A 15,815-nucleotide genomic window follows, 5' to 3' on the forward strand; every position below is an offset into this window, starting at 1 on the left:
CGCTCGGATGGGTATTTAAGCTGTGAATTTGAATAGCTAACTTTGATCCTATAGTAGAGAAGAAGACATTAAATTTGTCGGCAGTGTCTATGTACGACTGTACAGAGTGGAGAGTTATGCTGTGACCCTACTGGGCTGAGGTGGATGGTAGAGGTACTAGTACTGAACTCAATGGTTGTACTGCAGTGTGCATAAACTTCATTATACAAATGACAATAATACATCACCTGCTCTAGACACCGTTTCGAGGAATGAATTGTAAAGGACCTGCCTAGTATGAGCCAACAGGTCTGCTTCAATGTTCCTCCTTTCTTATGTTCTTAAGAACACAAGACTCAGTCAACACTGGTGTCATGAAAAGGATCAATATTATAAATGCTCATTTCACAATATATTGTATTATGCCCAGTGACAACTTCAACTGACTCCTTGCTTCCTTGCTCACAATGTTCCCACAAAAACTCACAACACACATGATTCTATTAATCATTCATTTCTCTACCTTTAATACTAGTTCAAGACTCATTTCAACTAACATCAACACATTCACTTGATCTACCTTCTTTTAACACGTCAGCTGCTTCCCACTGAGGAAGGACAACCCAAAAAACAAAAAACAATAATGAATCACTCCATCACTGTATTGCCAGAGGCATGCCAATACACCCACTGTCCGACTTACGACCTGCTCGACGTACGTCCACTCGACTTACGACCGTGCATCTGGTAGATAGGCTGGGCCGGCTGACGCACACCGCTGTAAAATATTTGACAATACTCGTGGCAGAAATGCCTCGTGAAGGCAGCGTCAGTCTGAGTAACCCTGCCCTATCACCAGCATCATACTGTATTAACTGTACTAACTGGACAACAAATTTCACCATGGCACCTAAGATGAACTCTGAATCTTGCACTGGAGATTTTGGCAAGAAAGGCTCTTACTCTCAAACTCTGTTTGTTTCCATTGTTGCACATAAACCTGTCTGTATCTGTCTGCCTGTATATCTGTGTCTGTCTGTCTGTCTTTCTTCTACTTGTGTGTGTGTCTGTCTTTATGTCTACCTGTGTGTGTCTTTCTGTCTACTTGTGTGTCTGTCTTTGTCTACCTATGTGTGTGTGTCTGTCTGTCTGTCTTTCTGTCTACCTGTGTCTGTCTGCTTGTCTGTCTCAGAGCCACTCATTAAGAGTGTAATTGGTCTTGAAGACACCATATTAATAATGATAATAAAACAATAATAATCACCGAGGCACATTAAATGTGTATAAAACATTAATATTGACATTCTGCTTAATCCATCTATGATTTTTTTTTTCAAAATTATATAATAAACATGTTACATAACATATAAACATATAAATTAACAAATATGAGATTTTTTTCTGGTTGCCTTGCAGAGTGAAAATAAACCATTCATGTCTGGACTGTTAACAACAACGTTTCTTTAAATAATTCATGAACCTTCTACCCTCTCATTCTCTCTATTGTTTATTCATTTAATCTTGTTTACTAACCTCTCATTCTACATTAAGACTAAAGATATTTCAAGGTAGTAATGAGTGGACACGATTATTATATTATAGTGTAATAATGTATTATTATTACTACATATGTATTATTGATTACTAAAATTGTTGTCCAGAGGGCTGAGTAAGGGTTCTTGAGGCGGTTCAGACATGTAGAGTGAATGGAGCAAAACAGAGTGACTTCAACAGTGTATCAGTCTGTAGTGGAAGAAAAGCGGGGTAGGGGTCAGCCTAGGAAAGGTTGGAGGGAGGGGGTAAAAGAAGTTTTGTGTGCAAGGGGCTTGGACTTCCAGCAGGCATGCATGAGCGTGTTTGATAGGACTGAATGGAGACAAATAATTTTTAATACTTGACGTGCTGTTGGAGTGTGAGCAAAGTAACATTTATGAAGGGGTTCAAGGAAAATGGCAGGCCGGACTTGAGTCCTGGAGATGGGAAGTACAGTGCCTGCACTCTGAAGGAGGGGTACTAATGTTGCAGTTTCAAAACTGTAGTGTAAAGCACACTTCTGGCAAGACAGTGATGGAGTGAATGATGGTCAAACTTTTTCTTTTTCGGCCCACCCTGCCTTGGTGGGAATCATCCAGTGTGATAAAAAAAAATATATATATATACAGAGATATATGCAAGGAATTCGCAAAAGCATGCGAAATATACACAAACACTTATCTCTGGCTGAAGGAGACTCGAACCTACGAACCTTAGGACAAGGTACGCAGTGCTTTACCAATCTACCCACACTGGACCAATACCTTAGCGTGTAGCATCCGCTACACGTTTGGTCCAAGGCAGCCAGCTTTCAGGGAGAACACTTACAGCTTTTCATCTCATCCCCTGCATGCATCAGCCTTACTAGAGATTTGAACAATGCAAGGAATTCACGAGATCATACGAAATATACAAAAAACACTCATCTCTGGCTGAGATCAGTGTTTGTGTATATTTCACATGCCCTCACAAATTCCTTGCACAGATATATATATATATAGAGATATATATAGAGAGAGAGATATAGAGATACAGAGAGAGAGAGAGAGAGAGAGAGAGTCACATTCAGTCAGCCAGCCAGCCAGCCAGCCAGCCACCCACCCACCCACCCACCCATCCGGCCACCCACCCAGATACATATTACACATGTTCCAGAGTTGTTTCTCTTTACTTAGGGTATAGGTTATACTACATTCTGGCAGGATGACACTACCAGTGGTATTCTCCCATTCCACTGTGTCGACAATACATATAGATAACAGTAACACATGATACTGTATGTAATGTAAAATTTACAATACAGTTCACTACCATGTATACATTATATATAGTACATAAATAATTAAAATATAACAATACAAGTAAATTATGGTAAAAAGAATCAAATAATGATTATACATTACATTACAGTACTATGTAGGTACTTCATATAGGAAAAGTTTGACATTGTGCCCTACCCAGTATGTCGGCAATTTTCAAAGGTTCGACTTACGTCCATTTTGACTTACGATCGGTTGGTCGGAACCACACTTGGTCCTGAGTTGGATGGTAAGTGTACTTACTATGTTTCAGAAAATGCAACCCATCAGAGTGCAGCCACTGTATTTCCCACCTCCACGACTCAAACCTGACTCGTCAATCTTCACCCATCAGTCAGAGTGCAAGCACTGAGTACTTCCCACCTCCTTTATTGACAACGTTTCACCCACACAGTGGGCTATATCATCAAGTCACAAATACATCTACCTGGGTGAAACATACCTGAGTATTTATAGGATTGGAATGCTGGGTCAGGTGGAGAATGCCGCATGTGACAATCTTCAAAGTAGGGTCGCAGAGTCTAGAGCCTTAGGCAGCTCTAAGAAGAGACTGGATGAGTATACGAGTAGACCTTCTGCGGCATTCCTCGATTCTTATGTGGGATAGCAATGAACGAGTTTCTTGGCAAGGGGTTCAGATATGTTATAGAAGCCATTTTGCTGGTTCAAATTGTCAGATGTATAGATAAGTGATGATTCCAGGATTATTCAGTATTGAGTGTTATCTTCTCTGGCAATAAGTCTTGTGTTTCTGTACTTGATTAAATGGGTGTATGAATTTCAACGTTGAATACGGGTATTCCTCGGAAGATTGTCACGTGCAGCATACTCCACCTGACCCGGCATTCTCATCCTATAAATACTCACGTAGGTTTCACCTTGATGATAAAACTCACTGTGTGGGTGAAATGTTGTCAATAAAGGATCACATTATACTGCTAAAATGTTTATATTTCCATTGTGTCAGTATTTTATACCATTTATTTCCAGTGACTCATCAATATTCACCCATCAGTCACAGTGCAGGCACTGTAGTAGTAGTACTTCTCACCTCCAGGACTCAAACTTGACTCATCAAATCCCTTGTTCAAAAAATAAATTAATAAAACATTCAATATCCATAAAAATAAATAATGGATACAATAAACTTTTCATTTTAAAATTATAATTTGCACTGTACCTTGGAATCCAACAAAGTACGTACAGCGAGTGTTTGGGTCGTCCTCCAGTAATGCCGACGCAAAGTTCGTGAGTGAATGGGGAATATAAATAGGGAACATAAATAGGTTTTAAAGTTTCACCACCTACTCTAACAGACACCATTATCAGAACTGACCTCCAATTGTCACACTGCACGTGCTTCCTTCAAATGTCCGCTCCCTAATTTCTTCTCTTCGTCTGTACTCGATTTATCGTGCGTGTCGCTTAACGTCTCTTTCTGGGACTCCTTCGTGCTCTTCCTCCCACTTATCAACACTTCATCACCACTACCTCCATCATCTTCTTGTCCTGGTTTTTCATTACAGTTGTACTTTGCTTCACTTGCTTTGGTGTCTTTTGTTAATGTGTGTGAAGGTGGAAGATCCATGGCTGCCAGTGATCGTTCATCAGGATACAGACTACTGCTGCTGCTGCTGCTATCTGGTTTGAGGTGAATATCTTTGGCCAACTTGATCACATTGCCTCTGTTGCACACACATGAAGTAAAGAAAAGATCCAACACACCTTGAATATAAACTGTAAAAAAAGACACTGTGTAAAAAACATTGAGAAATGCTTCTTGAATCAAATAACAACATTTACCAACTAGTACCATACACTAAAGCTACTACATTCACAGTTGAAACTTACCATCAAACTTAGGAGAATTTCCTAAACTCTCAGGGACTAGTGGCCTGCTACATTCAGGGACTAGTGGCCTACTGCTATATTCGCGGGCTAGTGGCCTACTGCTATATTCGGGGGCTAGTGGCCTACTGCTATATACTCAGACAACAAACTAAAAAATTACTGAATACTTTCAAACTAATAAAATTTAGATAAATGGTCCAAAGACCTAACAAGCTGATAAATCAGACACGTAAAACACTCGGGTATTTATAGCGAAAGTGTTTCGCCGCACAGTGGCTTCGTCAAATACAGAGAATGGTGAAGATCAGAAAGGAGGAGGAGGAGGAGGAGGAGTTTCAAGTAATCAGTACTTCAGTCTGGATTCAATGTAATAAATCAATTATAGCAACTCACACCCAGGGACAGATTAACTCTCTTTGATCTTCACTATTCTCTGTACTGGATGGATGAAACCACTGTGTGGTAAAACATTTCCACAATAAAGATACCAAAGTATTGCACACGTGTGTAATTTATCTGCCAAGAATGCTTCACATAACAAAGGTGTTTTCTTCACAACATACAATGTGTTATGGTCTCACAACTATGTCATATCTGTAAACAAATTTTTAACCCATTCACCCTAATTTACTTGACTGAATTAACACAAACAATATTCCTAAAGAAACTGCAAACTTCTACAACAAGCAATGACTTTTAAAAATGAAACAGGACACACCAAATATCCATCATCCTCACAGTCAGTCATTCAGACAAAACACAAACTGGTGTTAGTACCCAAAAAGTTAGTTAGATAACACATATAATACATCAACATTCACCTACCTAATATATAACATATAAAACATCAGAATTAGGCTAATAAACTCAAACAAGTAAAATGAAGTATAATTAAAAAAAAAAATACTTTAAAATATTGAGATATAATGTTCACTAGCATTAAAAATTTGTACCCAGTAAACAAAATTAACTTCCCATCCAAAGTTATAACACACCAATAAATAACTAACTTCTTGACATTACAAACCTAGATAGCAAAATGCAAACTTCCATCCCAAAATCAAAGATAACCTCAATCATATATACCCAACCTCTACCTTTACTTTTTTTTTTATTTTAGCACACTGGCCATTTCCTACCAACACAGGGTCACCCAAAAAAGAAATACTATCACCATCATTCACACTATCACTGTCTTGCCAGAGGTGCATAGATATAACAGTTTAAGTGTCACTATCAATAGCAAATATCCCAGATCCCTCCTTCAGAGTGCAGGCATTGTATGTCTCACCTCCAGGACTCAAGTCCGGATAAATAACTGCTATTCCTGTATCCCTTCACAAAATATCACCACCATGCTAACACTCCAACAGCCATCCAAGCCAATTCTTCTATTCAGCTAACTAAAATAATACATTGCGTCAAAAACAAATCCTATAATACATTTGCTTCCAAAAAAGCAAATACATCACTATTTATAACAAGTCGACAAAAGCTGCACCAACATTACACTCATCTAAACAGTCCTACTAATATAATGTTTACACACAGGCCTAGTAATACAGAATCAGAGCTCTCAGTCTATGAGGATAGACTGAGGGCCCTGAATCTGCACTCTCTACAAAGGTATACAATTAGGGGTGATGTGATTGATGTATATAAATGGAAAACGGGAATAAATCAATGGATTATAAATCTTTCTTTCTTTCAACATACCAGCCGTTTCCCACCGAGGTGCTGTGACCCAAGAGGAAAAATGAAAGTTTCTCCTTTAACACTTAGTAATATATACAGGAGAAGGGGTTACTAGCCCCTTGCTCCCGGCATTTTAGTCGCCTCTTACGACACGCATAGCTTACGGAGGAAGAATTCTGTTCCACTTCCCCATGGACATAAGAGGAAATAAACAAGAACAAGAACCAGAAAGAAAATACAAGAAACCCCAGAGAGGTATGTATATATATGCTTGTATATGTATGTGTAGTGTGACCTAAGTGTAAATACAAGTAGCAAGATGTACCTGAAATCTTGCATGTTTATAAGATAAAAAAGATACCAGCAATCCTACCATCATGTAAAACAATTACAAACTTCCATTTTACACTCACTTGGCAGGATGGTAGTACCTCCCTGGGCGGTTACTGTCTACCAACCTACTACCTAGGGGAATATAAATAGCATGCTAAAAATATCTAGCCAAGACAGGACTCGCAGCAATGGCTTCAAGTTTAAAAAATTCAAATTCAGAAAGGCTATAGGAAAGTACTGGTTTGGTAATGGAGTTGTGGTCCAAACGTATATATACGTTTTTTCAGCATTTGAAAGTATGTAAAAAATGTAAATCTTTTTGTTTTTCTACATTTGAAAATGTGTAAAAAACTTTGATCTACTTTTTTTTTGGTTATATTTGAAAATATGTAAAAAAATTTACATCTACTTTTGTAGCACTACACATGTGAACGTAGATCTGCTTGGACCGTTTACGGGTTAAACTATTTCGGTAATTAATCACTCGATTAATTTGTCTGTCAAATCCAGTAAACAGACCGAATAATTAGTTTACCTCTGGTGAGAAAGTGTCGGATGAGAGAATGAGCCAGCATCGTCTGTGCTGTCCTTAACATACAACCCCAGTCACAGTCAATGGTCAGGGAGGAGTCTTGCAACGTTGTAAACTGTCGCTGGCATGTGCACCACACTAGAATGTGCAAGTGCTCCTTGAAGGCCTCCATACCATGCCTCTCAATCTCTACAATCAAAACATTAATAAGACAAAATGGTCAATTCCTAACATTTTGCTATTTTAGATTTTCAGGGACATTATATTCCACATAGCTATCATAACCTACTTATGAATAAATGATCACTTTTTAAATTAGACACATGTGCCACTATATATACTTGTTTCATAGTTATCTCCGTACTAGACTGAAAAAGACACTCATAGCTAAACATTTCCTCTAATAAACTGTACATTTTTCACACTACACCACTCAGCTATCATAACTTACAAATAAATGATCTATATCACAATTTATATTATTCTTCGACAACAAAAATGTTACATTACCTTCCTCTGAATTATCTTCATCTTCACCTAAACATTTATGATAGAAATATCCCAGCAGGTACACGGGAGAAATTTGTTTTGAGATTAACCGCCCAACCTGAAAAAATCCAGACTGTAATCTCCTGTTTATCATTGCTAACCACAGTAATCCTACAAATTTAAGCTGACAGAGCAACACAGCCAGACAGTCAGTCAGTCAGTCAGTCAGTCAGTCAGTCAGTCAGTCAGTCAGTCAGTCAGTCAGTCAGTCATTCATTTTGCCAATTAAGCACAGTGAATTTTTTTTTTAACTAATCGATACCCAAAAATCTATCAACATAAAATTCTAATTGATACAGGATATGAAGCACCACAAGTAAACAAAAATATTAATTTTAAACTAACAAAAATGTATTAGTAATTTGCAAGTCAAAACTAATAAACTAATGAAGATATCTATATCATTCAAATAATCTTTCATAAACTATTTCAATATATGTACACCTAACATGATGCAAATGTTGATTTTTCAGTTATGATTTCTATATATATAAGCTCAACTTTTAACTAATTGTTGCTATGATACTACATTAAAAACAATTACAATTGAAATCTTTTATAATTCCACTAGCTTTTTTATTATAAAAGAAAGACTGGTAAACAAATCTGTTAAGATCTGCTGGACATCAAAGTATATTGGAAAAAGACTTCAAAACACTTCCTGACCTTTAACTGATAGTTAAACACTGTATGCATCACAGATATACTGTTCAAACATCAACTATTTCATCATTCAAGGCAATTTTACACCTTGCAAACATTGCAAAATTGTACTAGCAATCTTGTTTCCCACCTCCACCACAAGACAAACACAGTCCATGGCAAACAATGTAATAACGAGCATTTTTGGCCGGCATGTTAATTACGCCCTTTTATTTACCCCCACCTCGTATCAATGATGTTATTAACATTAAATTATTTGAACCTGACCCAAGATAACTTTTGCTGGATTAAACTTACGTTCACATTACAAGCTTTAGGAAATGTGTCCCATTTATGATGCAAAATAAAAACGTACACCATTTTAACTGAGAAATACATAGTAGACCGTCAGATACTGCACCGTCCGTTAACGCATTTTGAAAAATTGCGCCATATTTTCGGAGCAAGTGCCATAAACGTCGCTTAACGCGGTCGAGTACACGTAGGGGGAATATGGCATGTGCCACAATCTTTTCCCTCTGCCTCATAGTGAACCTACAGCCCGGTCCATTGTCTTGTATGATAGAGGGTGGTAGAAAGCAAGCTACTGGGTGGGAGTGGGCAAACTACTGGATGGGAGTGAGCAAGCTACTGGGTGGGAGTGAGAAAGTTACTGGGTAGGAGTGAGCAACCTACTGGGTGAGAGAGGGCAACCTACTGGGTGGGAGAGGCCAAGCTACTAGGTGGGAGTTAGTGAGTAAGGATAAAGTACTAGGTGAAGAAGGGTGAGTGAAAGTATGAACAAAGGGTTGAAAGTGGCTCTTGCTGCTATCCCGTGTTTTCTTCACACACTGCATGCCGTGTGGCACTGCAACGTACACCCACTGGTGTAAATGTCGGTACAGACAGGTGGGTGAGGATATGACCTTGATAATATGCAGGTGTTTGGCAGAGAGGTGGGTGCAAGCATGGTGCGGGGTGTGGGTTGAGGGCACCTGTGGGAGATGGGCAAAAGCCTGATGTTGGGTGAAGGTGTCACTCCAGAGCCATCCTGCTCTCTGACATATGGCCAGGAGGAGGTTGAGGACATGTGTTACGAGGTGGGTGAAGGTCAATGAGAGGTTAAAATACACAGGCAAAAGCATGTGAAAAACAGGCACTAGCTTTGGACATTGTGTGTCAGGGCCTGCTAAAATTACTACAACACCATAACCCACCAATAAGCATTCTTGGCAATGCTTTATAACCAAGATATAAAAATAACATTTATTTTTGGTGTGAGGATTGACTGAAAATGTACAACAAGTGTTATAAAGCCTCTCCTCACTTAGTGATGTGCTACTTCTTTACCGACGACTCAGACTTACGACGGGCTCTCTGACCGGCATGCATACGTGTATATTAGAGCCAATTTCCGCTATTCTGTTTATTACAATATACAGTAAACTACTGTATAAACATTTAAAAATATACCACAAATGTTGTAAATGGTACAAAGGTGATATTAAACCAATATCAAATATGGTTGACACAAACTCATTATCATCACGGTAAGCTTCTCGCCGAGCGATGAATTTGTTTACCCGACGGAACTCCGTCGTTAAGTGAGGAGAGGCTGTATATTAGAGACGTGCGGATGTAATGAGAGAGGAAACAAAGTTACTGTAGTAACTGCAATGTCTATACTTGATGTTTTTGACTTTCACAAATTTAAATTTTTGAAAATTTGTGTAAAAGTGATTAAACTACCAACCCCTTAGTACTTAACAGGGTAGTTCCCATGGCAAATGATCAGTTTCTCGTGACTAATGCACTGTACACGAGATATATCAGAAAAATAGCTGACCACTGCATGGAATTCAATACAGGAATAAGCCGAAAACTGAACTCAAAGTGCTCCCGAACTTCAACATTTGTGCCTGCATAAATCTCTATTACAGGAAACTTTACATTTCAGTGTCACTATCTTTAACAAAAGATTCTCTATCATTTTTTTACAAGCTTTTTCTTGATAAATACTGGTAAGAAAGACAGCTTTTTATCTGTAGGTTGCAAACCCTTGAAGCATTAATTTACTATCACTTATTACATTAAATTAGTTAATATATAAAATCAGTTACTTTTTAAACATTACTCTCAGTGTATTCACTTAATGTAGAAACAAATACATGCATTATTACTATTAAGGTGCCCTCTAGCAGGGTTGGTAGCGCACTCACCTCACACATAGACGTGCTGGGTTCAATCCCCTGTACAGCTGGAAACATTAGCACATGTTTCCTTAAGACACCTGCTGTCCCTGTTCATATAGCACTAAGTAGGTACCTGGGTGTTACTGGACTGGTGCAAGTCACTTCCAGGGGACAAATTTAACCTCATTTCCAGGAAATGCTCTGTATAAACAGGGACTTTCTATATACAGTGGTCCCTCGTTTATCGTCGTTAATCCGTTCCTGGAAGCGTGACGACTATCAAAATAGACAATTTTCGAATCGATTTTCCCCATAACAAATAATGTAAATACAATTAATCCGTTCCTGACATCCAGAAGTATTAAAACAAAAAATTTGTTTACATGAAATATACATGTAGTACATAAATAATACAATGGGACAAGATGAATGAAACATTAAAAGTATAACACTTACCTTTATTGGTGATTCTTCTTAGTGTATGCAAGACTGGACGAGGAGAGAGATTGGATTAGTTACTGTTTAGAAGGGGAATCCCCTCCCCTCAACACCTCAGGTACCAAATCCTTTTCTGGGGTTACATATTTCTCTTCTCTGTTTCTTAATGACACTAGGACTAGCTTGAGAGTCACTCGAGTCGTGTCTCGCAAAAAAAGTGTCCAGAGAGCTCTGTTTCTGGCGTCTCTTTAAAACTTCCCTAAAATGGGCCAAGACTCTGTCGCTCTACAAGCTGCCGATATGGCTTGCAACATCCTTCTCAGGGTGATGTTTCGCCATAAATTTTTCCATCCTACCCCACATTTCAAAAATCTCCTTAATAATTTCTGAAGAAGGCAACTTCTTCTTCCATCTCTCTTCCTCCTCCTCTGCAGCAAGATTCTGAGCTGCAATCTGTTGCTCTTCCTGCTGAAGCTCTTGCAGCTCCTCAGTGGCTAGCTCTTTGTTGTGGTCCTCCACCAACTCTTCCACATCCTCCAAACTCACATCCAACCCCATGGAACAAATCAATGCCACAATAGATTTCACAACTGACATAGGCTCATCAGGGTCAGCCACAAACCCTTCAAATTCCCTCTTGTGGACACAATCGGGCCAAAATTTCCTCCAAGCAACAACAGCTTCATTGATTTTCTTTTTCTTTGCCACAATGGAAGATATGGTTGTATGACATTTGTTATACATCCTGGCCAGTTTGGCCACACGTACGCCACTTTCATATTGTTCAATGATGTTTTTATTAAATTCAAACATATTTCTCACCTTCTTTACCAAAGACTTGGCACTAGGAGTTTTCTTTGGAGCCAAGGTACCTTATTTAGCACTTGCAAGCACTAAAATGAATGGAATACATATGAAATACAGTGGACCCCCAGTATTCGATATTAATCCGTTCCTGAGAGCTCATCGAATACCGATAATATCGAAAACCGAATCGATTTTCCTCGTGAGAAATAATGAAAATCAAATTAATCCGTGCAAGACACCCAAAAGTACGAAAAAAAAAATTTTACTACGTGAAATATTAAGTTTAATGCAATAGAATAATTACAATAACAATAAAATAATTGACACTTACCTTTAATAAAGATCTGGTGATGATTGATGGGATGGAAGGAGGGAAGAGGTGTTAGTGTTTAGGACTTGAGGTAGCAAGTCCTTTTCCAGGGTTACTTCCCTTCTTCTTTTAATGCCACTAGGACCAGCTTGAGAGTCACTGGACCTCTGTCACAAAACAAATCTGTCCATAGAGCTCTGTACCTCCCGTTCCTTTACGATTTGTCTAAAATGGGCCACAACATTGTCATTGTAATAGCTGTGTTAGGGTAATTTTCATCCATAAAGGTTTGCACTTCAACTCACTGTGCACACATTTCCTTAATTTTTGAAATAGGCACAATGTATTCCACAACCGGTATAGGCTTCTCAGGGTTAGCCCCAAACCCTTCAAAATCTTTCTTAATTTCCATACTAATTCTCACCCTTTTTACCACAGGGTTGGCACTAGAAGCTTTCTTGGGGCCCATGGTCACTTACTTTGCAGAAACAAGCACCAAACACAGTGATAATGTGGATAATACGGAATGTACCGAATGTATCCTTAGATGCGCGCACACTGGCACACAATGGGCAGTTCAGGCCACGTGTGCACAGGTCTCGTACGAATCGTATCGAATGCCGGGTTTTCAATCGAATACCGAGGAAAATTTTTTGTGATGTAATGCATCGAATACCGGATTTATCGAATGCCGATGCCGTCGAATACCGGGGGTCGACTGCATTTCGTATGAACGAGTGAGGGAACGGTCGCTCGCTGTTAAACAATGGCACACTGGCTGGGAAGGGAGGACGAGGGGGCTCAGAGCCGTGAGTACGCGTCCGGGATGAACGACGATTAGCGAGTCGACCGACCGTTTGCGAGCCAACGTTTGGACGAAAATAACGTGATGATTTACGAAAAGGACGACTGTCGAGCCTGACGATTATCGAGGGACCGCTTTAGTACATTATCATTTATGTCACTAAGTCAAATATAATAACTCAAACATTATGATCCATATACATGTACTCATCATTACCAGTCACCATTATGCTCCACCATTACAACTCACCATTACCACTCACCATATCTGACATTATTCCACAAACCCAACATTTTTGTTTTGATGGACGTTTCACTCTCTGGAGCCGAACCAGCTCTTTTTGATTGTTTTTCAGGACCAGAGCTGAAATATGACTTGATAAAAGAAGCAGACATTGCTAATGTGATGGCAGATTTCTTACTTTGGTGCTGCTAGAGCTCTTGTTCCCATCCCCAGGCATACTAGTTTCACCTCTACCACCTATCAGTTCCACACTGATTGGTAAGTAACTGTTGGTGTGAATTGTCCAGCTCTTAGTGGCAGGCATTCTGACTGCCACATCACTGTTCTCCAGAGTTCCATCTTCAAGTTGTGGTGCAGGAAGAAACGTCTTCAAATTAACTGGCAGATTTCCCCGTGTTTGTTTATGCTCTGCTTCGGGTACTGAGAGACACGTGCCTCCTGCTGTTCCCACAAAATATTTATTACACTCGTGGTTACAAGTAGGAGATTTACACAGCTAAACTCTTGCTAGTTTGCTACTCGGGCCTGTCGGTAGGCCCGGCTGTTCGCCGACATGCCTCGAGGTAGGTTCCTCAAAATAATTTGCCACGTAGACGGAGTCACGAGGCCATCTTGGAGCCTCGGTACATTCCTGAGCCATGTGGATGGGTAGCACAGTCTGGTTCCTTAAATCCTGACTGCCACCTGAGGCACTTCTGTGTTGATGCCGGGAACTTGCATGTTTAACAGCTACACACTGCAAGCACACAAAAAGTGTCAGGGGCTCAAGATTGTTTGACAGCCTCCCAGTACACATAAGGGAGATTACCAATAGACCCCTGGCTGTCTCTGAGAGGGAACTGGACAGATACTAAAGTCAGTATCTGACCAGTCAGGCTGTGATTCCTATGCTGGATTGCATGCAGCCAGCAGTTACAACCTATTTGATCAGGCCCTAATCCACCACAAAGCCTGGTCATGGACTGGGCCGTGGGGGAGTTGACCCCCGAAACACCCTCCAGGTAAATATACAATCACTGGAGTTATTAAAGAAGATACCAAAAAACCAATAATTCTGCATTAGGTTCATAACCATACTGTCTGGTTCTCTTCTGAATCACTCAATTAATTCTGAAGATATAAAAAAAAAAAACAAAGGAATGGATGGGGTTGAACATGTAATAACCACTGGGCATGTTTTCTTAAGACATCTGCTGTCCTTGTTCACCTAGCAGTAAGTAGATACCTGGGTATTAGTGGACTGGTGTGGGTGGCATCCTGGGGACAAAACTGACCTAAGTTGTAGGAAATACTCTGCATAACCAGGAACTTTCTATATAGTATGTCACTGATGTCAGTTATGGTCTGTATAAGTTGTATCGTGTACAGCCTCTCCTCACTTAGCGACGTACTCGTTTACGGGCTCTCTGACCAGTATGCATACCTAAATTGTGTATATTAGAGCTGATTTCCTCTATTCTGTTTATTACAATATACAGTACACTACTATATAAACATTTAAAAGTATACCAGAAATGTTATAAGTGGTGCAAAAGTCACATTAAAACAATATCAAAGATGGCTGACACAAACTCACTGCTATTATGGTATGCTCCTCACTTAGCGACAAATTCGTTTAACCACACGGTCTCAGGAATGCAACTCCGTCGTTAAGTGAGGAGACTAAAAGAAACACTACCTGTTTATAAATTCAAGTCTCTTCTCAAACATCACTTACTCACCCAAAACCAAATAAATACTGAATAACTGAACCTAATAAATTGTATATCCTAAATGTTACTCACAATTATATCACATAAATGTTAAACCTAGGACCCAATATAACTTTGTTATTTTTTAAATACACTACACAACAGAATACTCCATTCTACTGAATGTACAGCAATGCATGCAACCATATGACCTGTCTTTGTAATACTCATTTGTGCTTTATAGTTATCTGTTTACAATAATGTCTTATCACTGATTTCATCATTGCTTAGTTAATCTTAAGTTAATTTTAAGCCAGCCCGTAATGCTATGCATATAAGTGGCTTTGGCATGCTGCTCTTACCTGTATTTTTTGGTACCTCTGTATGTATGTTAAAATTACTAAATAAATAAATAAATAAATAAGAGGCTGTACTTGTACAAGATTATTATTATTATTACGCATATAAGCCACTTATTTTGAAATTAATTTCAAGCAAACAAATCCTAAAACAAAAATATTACTTACACTTTAGGCATGGAAAATTAAGTACATGCTCTTATGCAGTAAAATACAATCATAAGCACAATAATAAAGGCAGTTAATGAACAAATGGTACCATTAATACAATATTACTTATTAAAAATTATTCAATGTTCTTTAGTTTTGCAGAGTGATTGAGTAAATGGTGATTATTATAATCATAACCAAGCACTAAACCTGTAAGGGTCTTACAGCACTGCTGAAATGATAGTGAAGATACAGCAATGTATTTTTGTTACAACAGAAACAGAATAGGACAAAATGTGTTAGCAATTATATGTGTGAGTTGAAGGATGGATAGATAGATGGATGCAAAAAGAACAGGAACAGAACAGGATGAAAACTGGTTGTGTT

The 15,815-nt window shown here is 38.9% G+C and overlaps 1 protein-coding gene and 1 pseudogene across 1 annotated transcript in view; both read right to left on the reverse strand.

Annotated features, from left to right (window-relative positions):
• Positions 1 to 8,648, reverse strand: part of LOC128697777 (uncharacterized) — a 111,934-nt gene extending 103,286 nt beyond the window's left edge. Inside the window, 4 exon segments of the mRNA XM_070099482.1 lie at positions 7,246 to 7,431; positions 7,753 to 7,820; positions 7,822 to 7,849; positions 8,585 to 8,648. Of these exon segments, the coding sequence (XP_069955583.1) occupies positions 7,246 to 7,431; positions 7,753 to 7,820; positions 7,822 to 7,849; positions 8,585 to 8,648 (346 nt within the window).
• A 2,258-nt stretch (positions 8,649 to 10,906) lies between these two features.
• Positions 10,907 to 15,494, reverse strand: LOC128697774 (uncharacterized; annotated as a pseudogene).
• Between the last annotated feature and the right edge of the window lie 321 nt (positions 15,495 to 15,815).

The sequence above is a fragment of the Cherax quadricarinatus genome, chromosome 68 (genome assembly GCF_038502225.1).
Source record: "Cherax quadricarinatus isolate ZL_2023a chromosome 68, ASM3850222v1, whole genome shotgun sequence".
Taxonomy (NCBI): domain Eukaryota; kingdom Metazoa; phylum Arthropoda; class Malacostraca; order Decapoda; family Parastacidae; genus Cherax; species Cherax quadricarinatus.